This window comes from Canis lupus, chromosome X (genome assembly GCF_003254725.2).
Source record: "Canis lupus dingo isolate Sandy chromosome X, ASM325472v2, whole genome shotgun sequence".
NCBI lineage: Eukaryota > Metazoa > Chordata > Mammalia > Carnivora > Canidae > Canis > Canis lupus.
Genome location: NC_064281.1, coordinates 56,574,452 through 56,598,033, shown reverse-complemented (window position 1 = coordinate 56,598,033; position 23,582 = coordinate 56,574,452). Strand labels below are relative to the sequence as shown.

The window sequence follows — 23,582 nt, the reverse complement described above, 5'->3', positions numbered from 1 at the left end:
CTATGAGGCCAGCATCACCTTAATTCCAAAACCACACAAAGACCCCACCTAAAAGGAGAATTATAGACCAATATCCCTGATGAACATGGATGCAAAAATTCTCAACAAGATACTAGCCAATAGAATCCAATAGTACATTTAAAAATTATTCACCACGACCAAGTAGGATTTATCCCCGGGACACAAGGCTGGTTCAACACTCGTAAAACAATCAATGTGATTCATCATATCAGCAAGAGAAAAACCAAGAACCATATGATCCTCTCATTAGATGCAGAGAAAGCATTTGACAAAATACAGCATCCATTCCTGATCAAAACTCTTCAGAGTGTAGGGATAGAGGGAACATTCCTTAACATCTTAAAAGCCATCTACGAAAAGCCCACAGCAAATATAATTCTCAATGGGGAAGCACTGGGAGCCTTTCCCCTAAGATCAGGAACAAGACAGGGATGTGCACCACTCTCACCACTGCTATTCAACATAGTATTGGAAATCCTAGCCTCAGCAATCAGACAATAAAAAGACATTAAAGGCATTCAAATTGGCAAAGAAGAAGTCAAACTCTCCCTCTTCATCGATGACATGATACTCTACATAGAAAACCCAAAAGCCTCCACCCCAAGATTGCTAGAACTCATTCAGCAATTTGGTAGCATGGCAGGACACAAAATCAATGCCCAGAAATCAGTGGCATTTCTATGCACTAACAATGAGACTGAAGGAAGAAAAATTAAGGAGTCAATCCCATTTACAATTGCACCCAAAAGCATAAGATACCTAGGAATAAAGCTAACCAAAGAGGTAAAGGATCTATACCCTAAAAACTAAAGAACACTTTTGAAAGAAATTGAGGAAGACACAAAGAGATGGAAAAATATTCCATGCTCATGGATTGCCAGAATTAATATTGTGAAAATGTCAATGCTACCCAGGGCAATTTACACGTTTAATACAATCCCTATCAGAATACCATGGACTTTCTGCAGAGAGTTAGAACAAATTATATTAAGATTTGTGTGGAATCAGAAAAGACCCCGAATAGCCAGGGGAATTTTAAAAAAGAAAACCATATCTGGGGGCATCACAATGCCAGATTTCAGGTTGTACTACAAAGCTGTGGTCATCAAGACAGTGTGGTACTTGCAGAAAAACAGACACATAGATCAATGGAACAGAATAGAGAATCCAGAAGTGGACCCTCAACTGTATGGTCAACTAATATTCGACAAAGGAGGAAAGACTATCCACTGGAAGAAAGATAGTCTCTTCAATAAATGGTGCTGGGAAAATTGGACATCCACATGCAGAAGAATGAAACTAGACCACTCTCTTTCACCATACACAAAGATAAACTCAAAATGGACGAAAGATCTAAATGTGAGACAAGATTCCATCAAAATCCTAGAGGAGAACAGAGGCAACACCCTTTTTGAACTCGGCCACAGTAACTTCTTGCAAGATACATCCACGAAGGCAAATGAAACAAAAGCAAAAATGACCTATTGGGACTTCATCAAGATAAGAAGCTTTTGCACTGTTGATACAGTCAACAAAACTAAAAGACAACCTACAGAATGGGAGAAGATATTTGCAAATGACGTATCAGATAAAGGGCTAGTTACCAAGATCTATAAAGAACTTATTAAACTCAACAACAAAAAAATAAAAAAATAAAAAAAATAAAATAAACTCAACACCAAAGAAACAAACAATCCAATCATGAAATGGGCAAAAGACATGAACAAAAGTCTCACAGAGGAAGACATAGACATGGCAAACACGCACATGAGAAAATGCTCTGCATCACTTGCCATCAGGGAAATACAAATCAAAACCACAATGAGATACCACCTCACACCAGTGAGAATGGGTAAAATTAACAAGGTAGGAAACCACAAATGTTGGAGAGGATGCGGAGGAAAGGGAACTCTCTTGCACTGTTGGTGGGAATGTGAACTGGTGCAGCCACTCTGGAAAACTGTGTGGAGGTTCCTCAAAAAGTTAAAAATAGACCTGCCCTATGACCCAGCCATTGCACTGTTGGGGATTTACCCCAAAGATACAGATGCAATGAAAAATCAGGACATCTGCACCCTAATGTTTATAGCAGCAATGTCCACAATAGCCAAACTGTGGAAGGAGCCTCGGTGTCCATCGAAAGATGAATGGATAAAGAAAATGTGGTTTATGTATACAATGGAATATTACTCAGCCATTAGAAATGACAAATACCCACCACTTGCTTCAACATGGATGGAATTGGAGGGTATTATGCTGAGTGAAATAAGTCAATCGGAGAAGGACAAGCAGTGTATGTTCTCATTCATTTGGGGGATATAAATAATAGTGAAAGGGAATATAAGGGAAGGGAGAAGAAATGGGTGGGAAATACCAGAAAGGGAGACAGAACATAAAGACTCCTAACTCTGGGAAACGAACTGGGGGTGGTGGAAGGGGAGGAGGGCGGGGGGTGGGGGTGAATGGGTGATGGGCGCTGAGGGGGGCACTTGATGGGATGAGCACTGGGTGTTATTCTGTATGTTGACAAATTGAACACCAATAAAAAATAAATTTATTATTAAAAAATAAAAAATAGGGGATCCCTGGGTGGCGCAGCGGTTTGGCGCCTGCCTTTGGCCCAGGGCGCGATCCTGGAGACCCGGGATCGAATCCCATGTCGGGCTCCCTGCATGGAGCCTGCTTCTCCCTCTGCCTGTGTCTCTGCCTCTCTCTCTCTCTCTCTGTGTGTGACTATCATGAATAAATAAATAAAATCTTTAAAAAAAAATAAAAAAAATAAAAAATAATAAATAAACTGATAGACATCAAAAAATGAAAAAAATCTTACAGTCTGCACATTCTTTTTCTATTAAGTTTTTTATTTTTGTTTCTAGTATAGTTAACATACAATTTTTTATTAGAATCAGATGTACAGTATAGTGATACAACCATTCTGTACATTACTTAGTATTCATTATGATAAGTGTACTCTTTAATCTCCATCACCTGTTTTAACCATACCTCCCACCCACCTCTCCTCTGGTAACCATAAGTTTGTTCTATATAGTTAAGCTTCTCTTTCTTGGTTTCTCTCTCTCTCACTCTCTCCCATTGTTTCTTGTTTTTTTTTCTTAAATTCCACATATGAGTAAAATCACATGATATTTCTCTTTCTCTGACTGACTTATTTCGCTTAGCAGTATACTCCCTAGCTCCATCCTTGTTGTCACAAATGACAAGACTTCATTCTCTTTTATGGCTGAATAATATTCCATTGTGTGGAATGATCAGAAGCTTCTTACTTTGATGTAGTCCCAATAGTTTATTTTTACTTTTGTTTCCCTTGCCTCTGGAGACATATCTAGAAAGAAGTTGCTATGACCAAGGTAAAAGAGGTTGCTTCCTGTGTTCTCCTCTAGGATTTTGATGGCTTCCTGTCACACATTTATGTATTTAATCCATTTTGAGTTTATTTTTGTGTATGGTGTAAGAAAGTGATCCAGTTTCATTCTTTTGCATATAGCCGTCCAGCTTTCCCAGCACCATTTATTGAAGAGACTTTATCCCATTGGATTTTCTTTCCTCCTTTGATGAAGACTTATTGACCATATCATTGAGTTTATTTCTGAGTTTTCTATTCTGTTCTATTAATCTATGCGTCTATTTTTTTTGCTAGTACCATATTTTTTTATTATTACAACTTTGTAATATAACTTGGACTCTGGAATTGTGATACCTGCCATCTTGTCTTCTTCTTTTTTGAGGTTGACCTGCCTATTTGGGGTCTTCTGTGTTTCTATACAAATTTTAGGGTTGGCTGAGTGAAGTAAGTCGATCAGAGAAGGACAAACATTATATGTTCTCATTCATTTGGGGAATATAAATAATAGTGAAAGGGAATATAAGGGAAGGGAGAAGAAATGTGTGGGAAATATCAGAAAGGGAGACAGAACGTAAAGACTGCTAACTCTGGGAAACGAACTAGGGGTGGTAGAAGGGGAGGAGGGCGGGGGGTGGGAGTGAATGGGTGACGGGCACTGGGGGTTATTCTGTATGTTAGTAAATTGAACACCAATAAAAAATAAATTAAAAAAAATTTAGGGTTGTTTGTCCCAGTTCTGTGAAAAATGCTGTAGGTATTTTGATAGGAATTACAATAAATCTGTAGATTGTTTTAGGTAGTATAGATATTTTAACAATATTTGTTCTTCTAAACCATGAGCACGGAATGTCTTTCCATCTCCTTTCATCATCTTGAATTCCTTTCATCAGTGTTTTATAGTTTTTTTTTAAAGATTTTGTTTATTTATTCATGGGCGACACAGAGAGAGAGGCAGAGCCGTAGGTAGAGAGAGAAGCAGGCTTCCAGCAGGGAGACTCAATCCCAGGACCCCAGGATCATGACCTGAGCCAAAGGCAGATGTTCAACCACTGAACCACCCCAATGCCCCCAGTGACTTATAGTTTTCACAGGTCTTTCACCTTTTTTGTTTAGTCACAGATATTTTATTGTTTTTGATGAAATTGTAAAAGGGACTGTTTTCTTAACTTCATTTTCCGTGGCTGCATTATTAGTGTATAGGAATGTAAGATTTCTATGCATTTGTTTTGTGTCCTGGGACTTGTCTGAATTCATTTGTCAGTTCTAGTATTTTTTTGGTGGAGTTTTTAGGATTTTCTAGATGGACTATCGTGTTATCTGCAAATACTGAAAATTTTATTTCTTCCTTACCAATGTGGATGCCTTTTATTTCTTTTCATTGTCGGATTGCTGTACCTAGGATTTCCAGTACTGTGTTGAATACAAGTGGTAAGAATGGACATCCTTGTTATTATTGACCTTAGGGGAAAAGCTCTCATTTAGTCCCCACTAAGGATGATATTACTGTGAGTTTTTCATAGATGGACTTTATTATGTTGAGGTATGCCTCTAAACTTATTTTGTTGAGAGTTTTTATCATAAATGGATGTTGTACTTTGTCAAATGCTTTTTTTGCATAAATGATCATATGGTTCTTACCCTTTCTCCTACTGATGTGATGTATCCTGTTGATTGATTTGCAAATATTGAACCAACTTGCATCCCAGGAATAAATCTCAATTGATCATGGTAAATGTGTTTTTTGAAAGAACTGTTGGACTCAGTTTGCTAGTATTTTGGTGGGGATTTTTGAAAGCATATTTGTCAGAGATATTGGCCTCTAGTTCTCTTTTTCTATACTGTTTTCATCTGGCTTTGGTATTAGGGTGATACTAGCCTCACAGGATGAATTTGGAAATTTTCTTCCTCTTTTAACTTTTGGAATAGTTTGAGAAGACTAGGTAGACTAGGTATTAACTATCTTTAAAAGTTTGGTAGCATTTTCTTATTAAGCCCTCAGGTCCTGGACTTTATTTATTTATTTATTTATTTATTTATTTATTTATTTGTTACTGATCAATTTCATTGCTGATAGTTGGTCTGTTCAAATTTTCTATTTCTTCCTGCTTCGGTTTTGGTAGGCTGTATGCTTCTAGGAACTTATCTTTTTCTTCTAACTTGTCCAATTTGTTGGCATATAGTTTTTTATACTGTGCTCTTACTTTGTATTCCTGTGGTGTCAGTTGTTATTTTTCCTCTTTCATTTCTGAATTTCTTTATTTGCATCTTTTCTCTTCTTGATAAGTCTGATTGGAAGTCTATTAATTTTGTAAATCTTTTCAAAGAACTAGCTCCTGCGTTCACTGATCTGTTCTATTGTTTTTTCAGTGTGTACATTACTTCTGCTCTAATTCTTCATGATTTCCTTCTGTCTGTTGTTTTGGGTTTTACTTGTCCTTCTTTGGCTAGATCCCATAAGTGTAAGGTTACACTGTTTATTTGAGATTTTTCTTGCTTTTTTTTTAATTTATTTTTTATTGGTGTTCAATTTACTAACATACAGAATAACCCCCAGTGCCCGTCACCCATTCACTCCCACCCCCCGCCCTCCTCCCCTTCCACCACCCCTAGTTCGTTTCCCAGAGTTAGCAGTCTTTACGTTCTGTCTCCCTTTCTGATATTTCCCACACATTTCTTCCCCCTTCCCTTATATTCCCTTTCACTATTATTTATATTCCCCAAATGAATGAGAACATATAATGTTTGTCCTTCTCCGACTGGCTTACTTCACTCAGCATAATACCCTCCAGTTCCATCCACGTTGAAGCAAATGGTGGGTATTTGTCATTTCTAATAGCTGAGTAATATTCCATTGTATACATAAACCACATCTTCTTGATCCATTCATCTTTCGTTGGACACCGAGGCTCCTTCCACAGTTTGGCTATCGTGGCCATTGCTGCTATAAACATCGGGGTGCAGGTTTCCCGGTGTTTCATTGCATCTGAATCTTTGGGGTAAATCCCCAACAGTGCAATTGCTGGGTCATAGGGCAGGTATATTTTTAACTGCTTGAGGAACCTCCACACAGTTTTCCAGAGTGGCTGCACCAGTTCACATTCCCACCAACAGTGTATGAGGGTTCCCTTTTCTCCGCATCCTCTCCAACATTTGTTGTTTCCTACCTTGTTAATTTTCCCCATTCTCACTGGTGTGAGGTGGTATCTCATTGTGGTTTTGATTTGTATTTCCCTGATGGACAGTGATGCAGAGCATTTTCTCATGTGCATGTTGGCCACGTCTATGTCTTCCTCTGTGAGATTTCTGTTCATGTCTTTTGCCCATTTCATGATTGGATTGTTTGTTTCTTTGGTGTTGAGTTTAATAAGTTCTTTATAGATCTTGGAAACTAGCCCTTTATCTGATATGTCATTTGCAAATATCTTCTCCCATTCTGTAGGTTGTCTTTGAGTTTTGTTGCCTGTATCCTTTGCTGTGCAAAAGCTTCTTATCTTGATGAAGTCCCAATAGTTCATTTTTGCTTTTGTTTCTTTTGCCTTCGTGGATGTATCTTGCAAGAAGTTACTATGGCCGAGTTCAAAAAGGGTGTTGCCTGTGTTCTTCTCTAGGATTTTGATGGAATCTTGTCTCACATTGAGATCTTTCATCCATTTTGAGTTTATCTTTGTGTATGGTGCAAGAGAGTGGTCTAGTTTCATTCTTCTGCATGTGGATGTCCAATTTTCCCAGCACCATTTATTGAAGAGACTGTCTTTCTTCCAATGGATAGTCTTTCCTCCTTTATCGAATATTAGTTGCCCATAAAGTTCAGGGTCCACTTCTGGATTCTCTATTCTCTTCCACTGATCTATGTGTCTGTTTTTGTGCCAGTACCACACTGTCTTGATGACCACAGCTTTGTAGTACAACCTGAAATCTGGCATTGTGATGCCCCCAGATATGGTTTTCTTTTTTAAAATTCCCCTGGCTATTCGGGGTCTTTTCTGATTCCACACAAATCTTAAAATAATTTGTTCTAACTCTCTGAAGAAAGTCCATGGTATTTTGATAGGGATTGCATTAAATGTGTATATTGCCCTGGGTAACATTGACATTTTCACAATATTAATTCTGCCAATCCATGAGCATGGAATATTTTTCCATCTCTTTGTGTCTTCCTCAATTTCTTTCAGAAGTGTTCTAGTTTTGAGGGTATAGATCCTTTACATCTTTGGTTAGGTTTATTCCTAGGTATCTTATGCTTTTGGGTGCAATTGTAAATGGGATTGACTCCTTAATTTCTCTTTCTTCAGTCTCATTGTTAGTGTATAGAAATGCCACTGACTTCTGGGCATTGATTTTGTATCCTGCCACGCTACCGAATTGCTGTATGAGTTCTAGCAATCTTGGGGTGGAGACTTTTGGGTTTTCTATGTGAGTATCATGTCATCTGCGAAGAGGGAGAGTTTGACTTCTTCTTTGCCAATTTGAATGCCTTTAATGTATTTTTGTTGTCTGATTGCTGAGGCTAGGACTTCCAGTACTATGTTGAACAGCAGTGGTGAGAGTGGACATCCCTGTCTTGTTCCTGATCTTAGGGGAAAGGCTCCCAGTGCTTCCCCATTGAGTATGATATTTGCTGTGGGCTTTTCATAGATGGCTTTTAAGATGTCGAGGAATGTTCCCTCTATCCCTACACTCTGAAGAGTTTTGATCAGGAATGGATGCTGTATTTTGTCAAATGCTTTCTCTGCATCCAATGAGAGGATCATATGGTTCTTGGTTTTTCTCTTGCTGATATGATGAATCACATTGATTGTTTAATGGGTGTTGAACCAGCCTTGTGTACCAGGGATAAATCCTACTTGGTCATGGTGAATAATTTTTTTAATGTACTGTTGGATCCTATTGGCCAGTATCTTGTTGAGAATTTTTGCATCCATGTTCATCAGGGATATTGGTCTGTAATTCTCCTTTTTGGTGGGGTCTTTGTCTGGTTTTGGAATTAAGGTGATGCTGGCCTCATAGAACGAATTTGGAAGTACTCCATCTCTTTCTATCTTTCCAAACAGCTTTAGGAGAATAGGTATGGTTTCTTCTTTAAACGTTTGATAAAATTCCCCTGGGAAGCCATCTGGCCCTGGACTCTTGTGTCTTGGGAGGTTTTTGATGACTGCTTCAATTTCCTCCCTGGTTATTGGCCTGTTCAGGTTTTCTATTTCTTCCTGTTCCAGTTTTGGTAGTTTGTGGCTTTCCAGGAATGCGTCCATTTCTTCTAGATTGCCTAATTTATTGGCGTATAGCTGTTCATAATATGTTTTTAAAATCGTTTGTATTTCCTTGGTGTTGGTCGTGATCTCTCCTTTCTCATTCATGATTTTATTAATTTGAGTCTTCTCTCTCTTCTTTTTAATAAGGCTGGCTAATGGTTTATCTATCTTGTTAATTCTTTCAAAGAACCAACTCCTGGTTTTGTTGATCTGTTCCACAGTTCTTCTGGTCTCGATTTCATTGAGTTCTGCTCGAATCTTTATTAACTCCCTTCTTCTCTTGGGTGTAGGATCTATTTGCTGTTTTTTTCTAGCTCCTTTATGTGTAAGGTTAGCTTTTGTATTTTAGTTCTTTCCAGTTTTTGAATGGATGCTTGTATTGCGATGTATTTCCCCCTTAGGACTGCTTTTGCTGCATCCCAAAGATTTTGAACGGTTGTATCTTCATTCTCATTAGTTTCCATGAATCTTTTTAATTCTTCCTTAATTTCCTGGTTGACCCTTTTATCTTTTAGCAGGATGGTCCTTAACCTCCACGTGTTTGAGGTCCTTCCAAACTTCTTGTTGTGATTTAGTTCTAATTTCAAGGCATTATGGTCTGAGAATATGCAGGGGACAATCCCAATCTTTTGGTATCGGTTCAGACCCGATTTGTGACCCAATATGTGGTCTATTCTGGAGAAAGTTCCATGTGCACTTGAGAAGAATGTGTATTCAGTTGAGTTTGGATGTAAAGTTCTGTAGATATCTGTGAAATCCATCTGGTCCAGTGTATCATTTAAAGCTCTCGTTTCTTTGGAGATGTTGTGCTTCGAAGACCTATCGAGTATAGAAAGAGCTAGATTGAAGTCACCAAGTATAAGTGTATTATTATCTAAGTATTTCTTCACTTTGGTTAATAATTGATTAATATATTTGGCAGCTCCCACATTCGGGGCATATATATTGAGGATTGTTAAGTCCTCTTGTTGAATAGATCCTTTAAGTATGATATAGTGTCCCTCTTCATCTCTCACTACAGTCTTTGGGGTAAATTTTAGTTTATCTGATATAAGGATGGCTACCCCTGCTTTCTTTTGAGGACCATTCGAATGGTAAATGGTTCTCCAACCTTTTATTTTCAGGCTGTAGGTGTCCTTCTGTCTAAAATGAGTCTCTTGTAGATAGCAAATAGATGGGTCCTGCTTTTTTATCCAGTCTGAAACCCTGCGCCTTTTGATGGGGTCATTAAGCCCGTTCACATTCAGAGTTACTATTGAGAGATATGAGTTTAGTGTCATCATGATATCTATTCAGTCCTTGTTTTTGTGGACTGTTCCACTGAACTTCTTCTTAAAGGGGAATTTTAAGAGTCCCCCTTAAAATTTCTTGCAGAGCTGGTTTGGAGGTCACATATTCTTTTAGTTGCTGCCTGTCTTGGAAGCTCTTTATCTCTCCTTCCATTTTGAATGAGAGCCTTGCTGGATAAAGTATTCTTGGTTGCATGTTCTTCTCATTTAGGACCCTGAATATATCCTGCCAGCCCTTTCTGGCCTGCCAGGTCTCTGTGGAGAGGTCTGCTGTTACCCTAATACTCCTCCCCATAAAAGTCAGGGATTTCTTGTCTCTTGCTGCTTTAAGGATCTTCTCCTTATCTTTGGAATTTGCAAGCTTCACTATTAAATGTCGAGGTGTTGAACGGTTTTTATTGATTTTAGGGGGGGATCTCTCTATTTCCTGGATCTGAATGCCTGTTTCCCTTCCCAGATTAGGAAAGTTTTCAGCTAGAATTTGTTCAAATACATATTCTGGCCCTCTGTCCCTTTTGGCGCCCTCGGGAACCCCAATTAAACGTAGGTTTTTCTTTCTCAGGCTGTCGTTTATTTCCCTTAATCTATCTTCATGGTCTTTTAATTGTTTGTCTCTTTTTTCCTCAGTTTCCCTCTTTGCTATCAACTTGTCTTCTATGTCACTCACTCGTTCTTCCACCTCGTTAACCCTCGTCATTAGGACTTCTAGTTTGGATTGCATCTCATTCAATTGATTTTTAATTTCTGCCTGATTAGCTCTAAATTCTGCAGTCATGAAGTCTCTTGAGTCCTTTATACTTTTTTCTAGAGCCACCAGTAGCTGTATAATAGTGCTTCTGAATTGGCTTTCTGACATTGAATTGTAATCCAGATTTTGTAACTCTGTTGGAGAGAGGACTGTTTCTGATTCTTTCTTTTGAGGTGAGGTTTTCCTTCTAGTCATTTTGCTCAGTGCAGAGTGGCCAAAAGCAAGTTGTATTGGGAAAAGGAGAAAAAGAGAGGAGAGAAAGAAGGAAAGAAAAGAGAGAAAAAAAAGGGAAGAAAGAAAAAAAACGAAAAAGAAAAAAAAAGAAGAAAAAGAGAAAGAAAAAGAAAGGAGAAAAAAGGGGGTGGGGGAAGGAAACAAATCAAAAAGCAAAACAAAACAAAACAAAACAAACAAACAAACAAAAAGAACCATGGGGGAGTATCTTCTGATTCTGTGTACTTTAAGTCCCTTGGCTTCTCCTGGAGGTTGTCAGTCTAGCTGGTGTTCTGGGGGAGGGGCCTGTTGTGCTGATTTTCAGGTGTTAGCAGTTGGGGGAGCTGCTGTGCCCCTGCCTGGTGCAGGGCTCAGTGGGGGTTGTTTACCCCGTGAGGCCGCAGGAGGAACAGCCCCAGTGGCGGGTCAGCTCTGGAAACCTGGATTCAGCTCCGGCAGGAACTCCGTCTGCAGGGCCTGGAGGCTCCGGGGCGGGGCCGCTGATCTGCTCAGCTGGGGCAGGAGCGTCCTTGCTGCCCTGGGCCCTCCCAGCCTCTGCCTGTCCCGGGGGGAGGCGGGATCCTGGGCTGTGTCCCGGCGCCCTGTGCTCCGGGGCCTGCGCTGGTGGATTCGCGCTCCCGGGCTGCGCAGCCCCCTCCGCGGAGCCGACCCGAGCCCCCCGAGCTGCTCCTGGAACCGCGCAGCCCCCTCCGCACGGAGCCTCTTCCTCAGCCCGAGCCCCTCCGAGCTGCTCCCGGGGCCGCGCAGCCCCCTCCGCGGAGCCGCCGCCCGAGCCCCCCCCCCCCCCCCCCCCCGAGCTGCTCCGGGTCCCGCCGCCCACGCTGCAGCCCTTAGGGAGCTCGGCGCACTCTCCTGGGCTCGCAGTTGCTCTGTTACTGTCTCAGGGAATCCGAGGGCATCCCCGCCCTCCTGGGTCCTGCTCCAACTCCCCGCGAGCCCCTTTCCGCCCGGGAAGGTCGGTGCAGCTCCTGCTCCTCCGGGACGGGGCTCTCCTGTCCTGGGGACACTCGCCCCGGCCTCAGCCCGGCTCCTCGCGGGGCCCCTCCCCCTTGGAGGCCTTTGTTTCTTTTCTTCTTTTTCCCCCGTCTTCCTACCTTGATAGAAGCGCGAACTCTTCTCACTGTTGCATTCCAGGTGTTCTCTCTTTAATTCTCAGGCCGAATTCATAGATTTTCAGGATGATTGGAAGGTTTTCTAGGTAATTTGGTGGAGACAGGTGATTTGGAGACCCTACTCTTCCGCCATCTTGCTCCTCCCTCCAGATTTTTCTTGCTTTTTGAGGTAGACTTGTATTGCTGTAAATGTCCCTCTTAAAAACACTTTTGTTACATCCCAAAGATTTTGGAATATATATATATATATATTTCTTCATTGGCATTCGATTTAGGAACATATAACATACCACCCAGTGCTCATCCCAGCAAATGCTCCTCTCAGTGCCCATCACCCAGTCACCCCAACCCCCCGCCCACCTCCCTTTCCACCACCCCTTGTTCGTTTCCCAGAGTTAGGTGTCTCTCATGTTCTGTCACCCTCACTGATATTTCCCACTCATTTTCTCTCCTTTCCCCTTTATTCCCTTTCACTATTTTTTATATTCCCCCAATGAATGAGACCATATAACGTTGGTCCTTCTCCAATTGACTTACTTCACTCAGCATAATACCCTCAGTTCCATCCACGTCGAAGCAAATATCCACTCATCTTTCAATGGACACCAAGACTCCTTCCACAGTTTGGCTATTGTGGACATTGCTGCTATAAACATTGGGGTGCAGATGCCCTGACGTTTCACTGCATCTGTATCTTTGGGGCAAATCCCCAGCAGTGCAATTGCTGGGTTGTAGGGCAATTCTAATTTTTAGCTCTTTGAGGAACCTCCAAACAGTTTTCCAGAGTGGCTGTACCAGTTCATATTCCCACCAACAGTGCAAGAGGGTTCCCCTTTCTCCACATCCTCTCCAACATTTGTTGTTTCCTGTCTTGTTAATTTTCCCCATTCTCACTGGTATGAGGTGGTATCTCATTATGGTTTTGATTTGTATTTCCCTGATGGCCAGTGACGGGGAGCATTTTCTCATGTGCTTGTTGGCCATCTGTATGTCTTCTTTGGTGAAATTTCTGTTCGTCTTTTGCCCATTTCATGATTGGATTCTTTGTATATTTGTTGTTGAGTTTAATAAGTTCTTTATAGATCTTGGATACTAGTCCTTTACCTGATAGGTCATTTGCAAATATCTTCTCCCATTCTGTAGGTTGTCTTTTAGTTTTGTTGACTGTTTCTTTTGCTGTACAGAAGTTAAGTCCCAATAATTCATTTTTGCTTTTTTTCCCCTTGCCTGGATGTATCTTGCAAGAAGTTGCTATGGCCAAGTTCAAAAGGGTGTTGCCTGTGTTCTCCCCAAGGATTTTGATGGAATCTTGTCTCACATTTAGATCTTTCATCCATTTTGAGTTTATCTTCGTGTATGGTGTAAGAGAATGGTCTAGTTTCATTCTTCTGCATGTGGATGTCCAATTTTCCCAGGACAATTTATTGAAGAGACTGTCTTTTTTCCAGTGGATAGTCCCAAAGATTTTGAACAGTTGTATCTTCATTCTCATTAGTTTCCATGAATCTTTTTAATTCTTCTCTCATTTCCTGGTTGACCCTTTCATCTTTTAGCAGGATGCTCTTTAACCTCCACGTGTTTGAGTTTCTTCCAAATTTCTTCTTGAGATTGAAGTCACGTTTCAAAGCATTATGGTCTGAAAATATGCAGGGTACAATCCCAATCTTTTGGTATAGGTTGAGACCTGATTTGTGACCCAGTATCTCATCTATTCTGGAGAAAGTTCCATGCATGTGCACTTGAGAAGAATGTGTATTCAGTTGCGTGTGGATGTAAAGTTTTGTAAATATCTGTGATATCCATTGGGTCCTGTGTATCTTTTAAAGCTCTTGTTTCTTTGGAGATGTTGTGCTTAGAAGATCTGTCATTTGCAGAACGTGCTGTGTTGAAGTCTCCCAGTATTAGTGTATTATTATCTAAGCATGTCTTTCCTTTGATTATTAATTGATTGATATACTTGGCAGCTCCCACATTAGGAGCATAAATATTCATGATTGTTAGGTCCTCTTGTTGGATAGATCCTTTAAGTATGATATAGTGTCCCTCTTCATCTCTTACTACAGTCTTTGGGATAAACGTTAATTTATCTGATATGAGGATGGCTACCCCTTCTTTCTTTTGAGGACTATTTGAATGGTAAAGGCTTCTCCAATCTTTCATTTTCAGGCTGTAGGCATCCTTAAGTCTAAAATGAGTGTCTTGTAGAGGGCAAATAAATGGGTCTTGCTTTTTTATCCAGTCTGAAACCCTGGTCTTTTGATGGGATCATTAAGCCCATTCATGTTCAGAGTGACTATTGAAAGATATGAATTTAGTGTCATCATAATACCTATTCAGTCTCTGTTTTTGTGGATTATTTCTTTGGGCACCCTCTTTCTTTTACAGAGTCCCCCTTAATATTTCTTGCAGAGGTAGTTTGGGGGTCACATATTCTTTCAGTTTCTGCCTATCTTGGAAGCTCTTTATCTCTCCTTCTATTCTGAATGAGAGCCTTGCTAGATAGAGTATTCTTGGCTGCAGGTTCTTCTCATTTAGGACCCTGAATATATCCTGCCAGCCTTTTCTGGCCTGCCAGGTCTCTGTGGAGAGGTCTGCTGTTAAGCTAATTGTTCTTCCCATATAAATTAGGGATCTCTTCTCTTTTGCTGCTTTAAGGATTTTCTCTTTATCTTTGGAATTTGCAAGTTTCACTATTAAATGTCGAGGTGTTGAAAGGTTTTTATTGATTTTATGGGGGGATTTTTCTATCTCCTGGATGTGAATGCTGTTTCCCTCCCCAAAGGAGGGAAGTTCTCAGCTATGATTTGATCAAATATGCTTTCTGGTCCTCTGTCTCTCTCGGCACCCTCTGTAACCCCAATTAAACATAGATTTTTCCTTCTGAACCTGTCATTTATTTCCCTTCACCTTTCCTCGTCTCTTTGTTTTTCTCTTTTTTCCTCAGCTTCCTTCCTTGCCATCAACTTGTCTTGTATGTCACTAACTGTTTCTTCCACCTCATTAACCCTCGTCTTTAGGACCTCCAGTTTGGATTGCATCTCATTTAATTGAATTTTAATTTCAGCCTGATTAGATCTAAATTCTGCAGTCATGAAGTCTCTTGAATCCTTTATGCTTTTTTTCCAGAGCCACCAGTAGCTTTATAATTGTGCTTCTGAATTGGTTTTCTGACATCGAATTGTAATCCAAATTCTGTAGCTCTGTGGAAGAGAGTACTGTTTCTGATTCTTTCTTTTGTGGTGAGTTCTTCTTTCTTGTCATTTTGCTCAGTGCACTGTGGCTCAAAATGAGTTGTACTTGTTAGAAGCGCAAACTCTTCTCTCCGTAACGTTCCAGCTGTTCTCTCTTTAAATGTCAGGTTGAATTCATAGGTTTTCAGGATGATTTTAATGTTATCTAGGCAAGTTGGTGGGGACAGGTGACTTGGGGACCCTACTCCTCCACCATCTTTCCCCGCCCCTTTCCATTGTGTTTTCATTTTCATTTGTTTCCATGCAATTTTTTTTATTTCTTCTTTGATTTCCTGGTTGAACCATTCATTGTTTAGTATCATGTTATTTAACTTCCAAGTATTTATGCTCTTTTTATATTTTTTTATGGTTGATGTCTTTCATCAGAAAAGGTGCATCGTATGACTTCGACCTTATTAAATTTGTCAAGACTTATTCTGTGGCTTAATATGTGATCTATTCTGGAGGATGTTCCCTGTGCACTTGTAAAGAATGTGTTTTCTCATGTTTTAGGATGAAATGTTCTGAGAATATCTGTTAAATTCAAATGGTCCAGTGTGTCATTTACAGCCACTGTTTCATTGTTGATTTTCTGTTTGGATGAAATGTCCTTTGAAGTAAGTGGGGTGCTAAAGTCCCCTACTGCTATTTTATTCCTATTAATTCATTCCTTTATGTTTGTTATTGATAGTTTTATGTATTTGGGTGCTCGAGTGTTTGGTGTATAAATATTTAAAATTATATTCTTTTGGACTGACCCCTTTATTATTAAACAGTGTCCTTTTTTGTCTCTCGTTACAGCCTTTGTTTTAAAGTCTAATTTGTCTGATATAAGTATTATTACCCTAGCTTCCTTTTGATCTCCATTTGCATGATAAATGTTTTCCTATTCCCTCACTTTTAATCTGAGGATGTCTTTAGATCTGAAAGGAGTCTCTTGTAGGTAGCATATAGATGGGTCTTGTTTTTTTTATCCATCCTGTCTTCCTAAAACTTTTTATTGGAGCACTGGGTACATTTACATTCACAGTAATTATTCTTAAATATGTATTTATGGCCATTTTGTTGTTTGTGGTTGTTTTTGTAGTTTTTCTCTGATCCTTTCTTGTCTTGCTCTCTCTCTCATGGTTTGTTGGCTTTCTTTAGTGATATGCTTGGATTCCTTTCTCTTTATTCTTTGTATCACTATTACTGGTTTTGGCTGGTGATTACCGTTAGGTTTGCATATAATATCTTCTGCATAGAGCAGTCTTTATTACATTGATGGTTGTTTATGTTTGAATCCATTCTTTATTCCTGGTACTCCAGGGATTATCTCCTATGTGTGCTGTGTATGCCCTGTTCTTGTGTCCTAGACTCTTTTTCCTGAGTCTGGTTGTCTGCAGAGGCTCTCTTTGTCTGCTGTGGGCAGTGTTTGGTCCTCAGCTGGGCGAGGCATGTTTTAGCAAGGTATATGCCTGTCAGCTTGCAAAATGAGACCTGCCACCACCACTGGAACTTCAGTCCCACAGAACATTCAGATCAGGAGATATGGTGTTGGTGGGGTTTGTACCTGTGTTATGGGGGAGGGGACTTGCAGCACCATGACTGAGGCAAGCATGACTGGGAAGGGTGGATCCACCCAATCATGGGCATGACAGGGTTTGGTGTAAGCAAGTTATGTAGCAAGTTTCAGCACTGTGCTGGTTCCTGCAGGTGGCCACGTGTTTATGCTGAGTGCTGGAGGAGAGAAATGGTGCCTGCCAGCTCCTTTGTTCCTAGAGAGGTCTCCCTGTAATCCCTATCTCTCCATAACATATTCTTTTTTTTTTTTTTTTTTATGATAGTTACAGAGAGAGAGAGAGGCAGAGACACAGGCAGAGGGAGAAGCAGGCTCCATGCACCGGGAGCCCGATGTGGGATTCGATCCCGGGTCTCCAGGATCGCGCCCTGGGCCAAAGGCAGGCGCCAAACCGCTGCGCCACCCAGGGATCCCTCCATAACATGTTCTAAGATGAGTAAATAACTCTCCTTCACATCTGTCCCAGCATTTTTTAACCTGCTACTTCCTGCTGTATCCCTGCTGGCTGTTTGTCCTGTAGTCTCATAAAGGGCAGGCATTTGACTTCTAATGCCTTCTGGGTTCTCCCAGAGCCAAGATTGCTGAGTGTTAAAATTCCAGCTTTCAGTCCTACTGGTTGTGAGAATTCACAAAATTCAGCCGAACATTATGGGGATTCTTCTTCCCTGTTCAGGCGCCCTGGTGTGATAGTCTGTTTTTTGCTCTTTTCTGTGCAACTAGCTCCCTCCCCACTGCAGATGGCCATGGTCCATTTTCCTCCCAAACCATGTCTTCACCCTTACTGCTTTTTTGAAATGGCCTCTTCTCTACCTTCAGTTGTGGAGTTTGTTCTGCCAATCTTCAGATTGATGTGAGTGTTATCTAGTTGTATCTATGGGACGAGGCAATCTGATGGTCTTCCTACTCTGTCATCTTCCTAGCCTCTTACAGTCTGCATTTTCTGATCCTGTACCTGGCCTGCTAAAATCTACTGGAAAAAAATCACCAAATGAACATATTATAGCACAGTAATTCTACAGTCTCCAACTCAGCTAGATTCACAGTTCCTCCTATTAATCCTTGTTCTTACTATTATTCAGCATTTTCATTCTTTTCTTAAGATTTTATTTATTTATTCATGAGAGACACAGAGAAGCAGAGACATAGGCAGAGGGAGAAGCAGGCTCCCTGTGAGGAGGCTGATGCAGGACTCCATCCCAGGACCCCAGGATCATGGCCTGAGCCAAAGGCAGACACTCAACCACTGAGCCACCCAAGCATCCCTTCATTCTTTTCAACCGCTATTCCAAACCTGTTTCAACACCCATCCCTTGTTTTTATCCTGTTTCTTGGCCTACTACCAAGGTTAGATATTTCAGTCTAGCTAGATAATCTTGGTATTCTGATTGTTGTCAGTTTCCCAGCCCCCCACCACACTCTTACTTATATTTTCACTCATCCTTGTCTCCTTTTCTCTGGTCTCAGAAGAGGTGTTTCTTCTCTTAAGGGCCAACTCCTCCTTCTATTGCCTGGTCCTTTCCTCTTCCCCATCCTTCCTAGAGACCTACTCTTTCCTGTCTCATCCTCTCTGTTGGTTCTGGGTTTTAGTTCATTTACATATTTATCTTCCTTTATTTATCCTAGCCTTCCTTCCTCATCCTAATTTTGCTTCTTTATATTCCATGCATTCTGCAGTCCTTTCCAGACTAAGCTCATTACTCCTCTGAAATTGCTTTTGCTTAAGTTATTGAAAAATTTAGTAGGTATTTTTCAGTCTACATTTTAGTAGATGTTTCTGTTTCATTTATTGTTTATCTTTCTGGAAACTCTTAACTCCCATGTCTTCTGTGATACCATCTCCTGGATCTCCTTCAACCTAAATTTTGTAATTTTTTGTCACATTCTGGGCTTCCTCTTCTCTTTGCCCTTAACTTTTGGTATTCCTGGGAGTTTTGTCCATACACCTTCTTCTGAAAATATTTGTTCTTGTCTCCCAGCTTCCTCTTATTCCAAACCTTCTCCCTTTTCCTATGTTCTCAGTTCTTCACTCTCAGAAGATGATTTCACCTCCTATATCATAAAGAAAAGATAAGCCTTCGGACAAGAGCTCCTCATTCCCACCCCAGGCTTTTCTTCATCTGCCCATTTCTTACATGTTGAACTTCCTCGAGGTTATATTCTTTTTCTCTATGTATTCTCCTTGCCCATCTCATCTCTTTATATGCTAATGACTTCTGAATCTATATCACTGTTCTTTAAGACAGCCCCACTTGGATGTCTCACATGCACTTTAAACTCAACATGTCTAAAATTACTCCAGCTGCCCCCTCCCATTATATTACTCATGCCTGCTTTTCCCCCTATGTGCCTTGTCCTGAAAGTCACACCATTCTCTTAGTTACACATATAAATACCTGGGGAATCATTCTCAGTATCTCCCCCTCTCTCACCTCCTGTATTCAACCAGTTAACAAATCCTGATTTCTTTACCTTAAATTGATTCTAAAATCCATCTTGTCCTCTCCAGTACCAATGTCATGATCTTAGTCTAGGTAATCATCTCTCATTTGCATTCATGCAATAAATTTTTTAAAGATTTTATTTATTTATTCATGAGAGACCCAGAGAGCGAGGCAGAGACACAGAAGCTGCTCCCCTGCAGGGAGCCCCATACAGGACTTGATCCCAGGACTCCAGGATCATGCTCTGAGCCAAAGACAGATGCTCAACCACCGAGCCACTCAAGCATCCCAGTGCAATAAATTTTTAGGTAGTCTCCCTTTCTTCAGTATAGGCCCACTATTATCGACCAGTTTATTCTTTACTCATCAACATGAATATGGTCTTTTTAAGGTACAGATATGGATATATTAATCCCCTGATTACAACTGCAAAGGTTTCCATTGCCAAACTCCTCCACATGATTTTTAAAGCCCTTTATGATCTGGTTCCTGACCCTGTCTCCATTGTCATTTTTTACGATGGCCCCTTCACACTCCATGCTCCTGCTGTAAAGAACGTTCTATAGTCCCTAGATCTGCCTTGTTCCATGTTGCCCTTGAGCCATTGTCTAAGCTGTTTCTTCCATCTGGAACAACTCCCTTTTACCTTCACCTTTGCCAGATTAATTTCTACTCAGGCTTCTAGCAGAACTCATTGTCAGTGTCATTGTCTCCAGGAATCGTGTCTATCTCTGTACCCATAGCTAGCATTTGGCAGTGCCTAGTATATAGGTGGAATTTTCTACCTTGCCATCAACTTGTCTTCTATGTCACTCACTTGTTCTTCTACCTCGTTACCCTTGTCGTTAGGACCTCCAGTTTGGATTGCATCTCATTTAATTGATTTTTAATCTCTGCCTGATTAGATCTAAATTCTGCAGTCATGAAGTCTCTTGAATCCTTTATGCTTTTTTCTAGAGCCACCAGTAGCTTTATAACTGTGCTTCTGAATTGGCTTTCTGACATTGAATTGTAATCCAAATTTTGTAACTCTGTGGGAGAGAGTGCTGTTTCTGATTCTTTCTTTTGAGGTGAGTTTTTCCTTCTAGTCATTTTTCTCAGTGCAGAGTGGCCAAAAACAAGTTGTACTGGAAAAAGGAGAAAAAGAGAGAAGAGAAAAAAGAAAAAAGAAAAAAGAAAAAAAAAAGAAAAAAGGGGGGGGAGCAAACAGAAAACAAAGAACAAGGGGGAGTATCATCTGATTCTATATACTGTAAATCCCTCGACTTTCCCTGGAACTTTCCAGTGCTGCTTAGTCAATAACTTGTTTTTCCTCTGTCCTTCTAGCTGGTCTTCTCGGAGAGGGACCTGCTGTGCTGATTCTCAGGTGTGTGCACCTGAGAGAGCTGCTTAGCCCCCTGCCCGGTACACAGCTCAGTGGGAGTTGTTTATCCTGTGAGGCCCCAGGAGGAACAACAGTGGCAGCGGCCTCCTATCCAGCCCTGGAGTCCGCTCCCGCAGTAACTACCACAGCTCTCAGTCCGCAGGGGCCTGGATCCTCCGCGGGCGGGGGCTGCCCATCTGCATAGATCGGGCTGCCCAGCGGCAGGAGCATTCTTGCTGTCCTGTGTCCTCCCGGCCTCTGCCTGTCTCAGGGGGAGCGCCAGATCTTGGGCTGTGTCCCCCAGCACCCTGGGCTCCGGGCCTTGCGCCACTGGAATCACGCTCCTGGGCCACGCAGCCCCCTCCGTGCAGAGCCGCCACCTGAACCGCCCCCAGAGCTGCTCCTGCCCCGCCGGGCGCGCACTGCAGCCCTTTAGGGAGCTCGGCTGCGGTGTGTGGCGCACTCTCTCCTGGGGCACCAGGAGAGGTTCTCTGTTAGTGCCCCTGGAAGCCTGAGGGCATCCCCGTCCCTCCTGGGGTCCTGCCTGAGCTCCCTGCAAGTGCCTTTCCATCCGGGAAGATTGGCTTCTCCAGGATGGGACTTTCCTGTCCTGGTGGCCCTCGCCCCGCGGCCTTAGCCCGGCTCCTCGCGAGGCCCCTCCCCCTTGGATGCTTTTTTATTTCTTTATTTTTTTTCCTTCTTCCTACCTTGATAGAAGCAGAAACTCTTCTCACTGTAGCATTCCAGCTGTACTCTCTTTAAATCTCAGACCGAATTCGTAGGTTTTCAGGATGATTTGAAAGTTGTCTAGGTAATTTGGTGGGTACAGGTGACTTGGGGACCCTACTCTTCCGCCATCTTGCCCCCTCCCCTAGGTGGAATTTTCTAAATATTTTATAAAACATAAAGTAAAAAAAACAAAAACAAAAAAAAAAACAAAAAAGCTCAGCTGTTGAGGTTGAAAGTGTTCCTAGCACCCCAGAGTGTTGTTCATTTGCCTCTCTTTCAGTCCTCTCTACTCCTGCTACCAACTGCATTGCCTTTTGCAGATCCCTGAAGCTCAGTAGAATGCAGTTTGGACATCATTACCCAAGGATAAAATACAAAATACTTAGAGTGACATATATGCCCTCCATAAAGATCTAGCCTCTGTCTGCCTTTCCACTCTTTTTTTTTACCACTGTGCAAACTATTTTATGCTACAGCAATATTGAAATGTATGTAGTTCCTCATCTCCCCACCACACACATTCTTTTTTCATTTTCGTGTTTTATGATCATTGTGTACCTTGAACCTAAAATGGATTTCCCCATTCCTATTCACTTCTTTCTCCTGGCTAACATTTATTCTTTCAAATTCAGCTTAGACATCAATTCTTTCAGAAAGCCTTTTCTGAAACTGCTCTCTACCTATCTCAGACTTGATAGATGTTGCTCTTTGGAGCTTACAATGTTTTGTGCATATCTCTAGTTACGTAGCAGCTTATTTTACAATCAGCTTGTGTGTGTCACTTCCATTACACTGTAAGCTCTTCAAGAGAAAGACTAACTTACCCATCTCTTTATCCCTAGTGCCTAGCATAGTACTTCATCCATTTAAGTGCTTAGTAAATGTTTGTTAATGAATGGATGGATGACCACATGTGTTTTCCTGGACTTTCCTTAGCCCACTACCATTCTTCCTTTGTACATTTTTCCTGGAGAATATTTGTCATTTTCATGTTTCCAGTATAATTAATCAAGATTGTGTTATGTCCAGAGGGCCCTGTGATCATCAAATCCTGCATATTCTGATGCAGACTACAGCAACACAATACTATAAGGTTCCCAAGATAGACACACATCACACACACACACACACACAGAGAGAGAGAGAGAGAGAGAGAGAGAGAGAGAGAGAGAAAGAAGATAATTGCAAAGAAAAAGAAAGTAGCACTCTTTTAGCGAGGTTTTTGTCCTAAACACTCAACACAGAAAATATTGGTAAACTTGAATGTACCAAATGGTACCTTCATTTCCACATAAACCCAATTCAACACACCTACCAGCATTGGAGACAGGATCAGGGCACATGTTTGCCTTCAGTGCTTAGTGTCAAGCCAACTGAGGCCCCACTCAGGTTATTAGCCCCAGCCAGGTATCTGTCCCCTAGAGGGAAAGTAAACACAAAAGTCAGGGAGCTGACTTGGCCTCCTCCCTTGTAAGTATGATAAGCATGTTAGAGACACGAATATAACAGGAATAAAAGGGAGCTGTCCAGGCTTGGCAGGCTCAGAGTCTGGAGAAGTGGTATCCCTACCCACCTGCCAAGCCCAAAACGACTACACACAGTTTCAACTATGGCATCTCAATTTTTTATTCTCAATTTACCTTGTCTTCTACCATTCTCTGACTACAGGGTAATTCTTATTATTTGGGTGTTCTTTACTACCCTCAAAATCCTATCTGGTCTTAAGGATATGAAAGAGCCTTGGAGAATCAACTTTTACCAAAGCTGTAACACACCTCATGTTGGATTTTTCCCCTATTTAAACATTGAATCTCAGATATAGAGTGTGGCATTCTCTAGGAGCACATATGTACTTAGCCAAAAAAGCAAAATCTAATTTGTAGTCATGAAGCCCTTTTTCCTTTTCCATTTAGGTAATAATATTATATACCTAGTGTGATATTTGTTTCATCAAAGTTCCTCAATAACTGTTAATTTCCTCTCATTTTCTTTCTCTTCCCTTCAAAAGAAATTATATGGCTTGAGAGATCTTTAGGTTTCTATTGAAATAAAAGTTTCTGTTGACCTCATCTTTTTTCCTTCCCATAGTTTCCATTCTAGCCGAGACAGAAGAAATCAAGGCCATTTTGAAAGACAAGGGAATCGATGTGGAGACCATTGCTGAGGTATACCCTATCAGAGTACAACCAGCCTGTATTCTCAGCCACATTTATTCCAGCCTAGGTAAGGAGATCGGCCTTA

The 23,582-nt window shown here is 41.1% G+C and overlaps 1 protein-coding gene across 12 annotated transcripts in view; it reads left to right on the top strand.

The window, feature by feature from the left end:
- The window catches only part of PHKA1 (phosphorylase kinase regulatory subunit alpha 1), a 179,730-nt gene that overhangs the window by 52,706 nt on the left and 103,442 nt on the right, over positions 1 to 23,582 (top strand). For all 12 annotated transcript variants that reach the window (XR_003143883.3, XR_003143885.3, XR_003143884.3 and 9 more), the window contains one exon: positions 23,430 to 23,564. Coding sequence is in view for 9 of the 12 variants with exons in the window: in XM_025466198.3 (XP_025321983.1) it covers positions 23,430 to 23,564 (135 nt within the window). In the remaining 3 variants the exon portion in view is untranslated. The remainder of the gene's footprint in view (positions 1 to 23,429; positions 23,565 to 23,582) is intronic.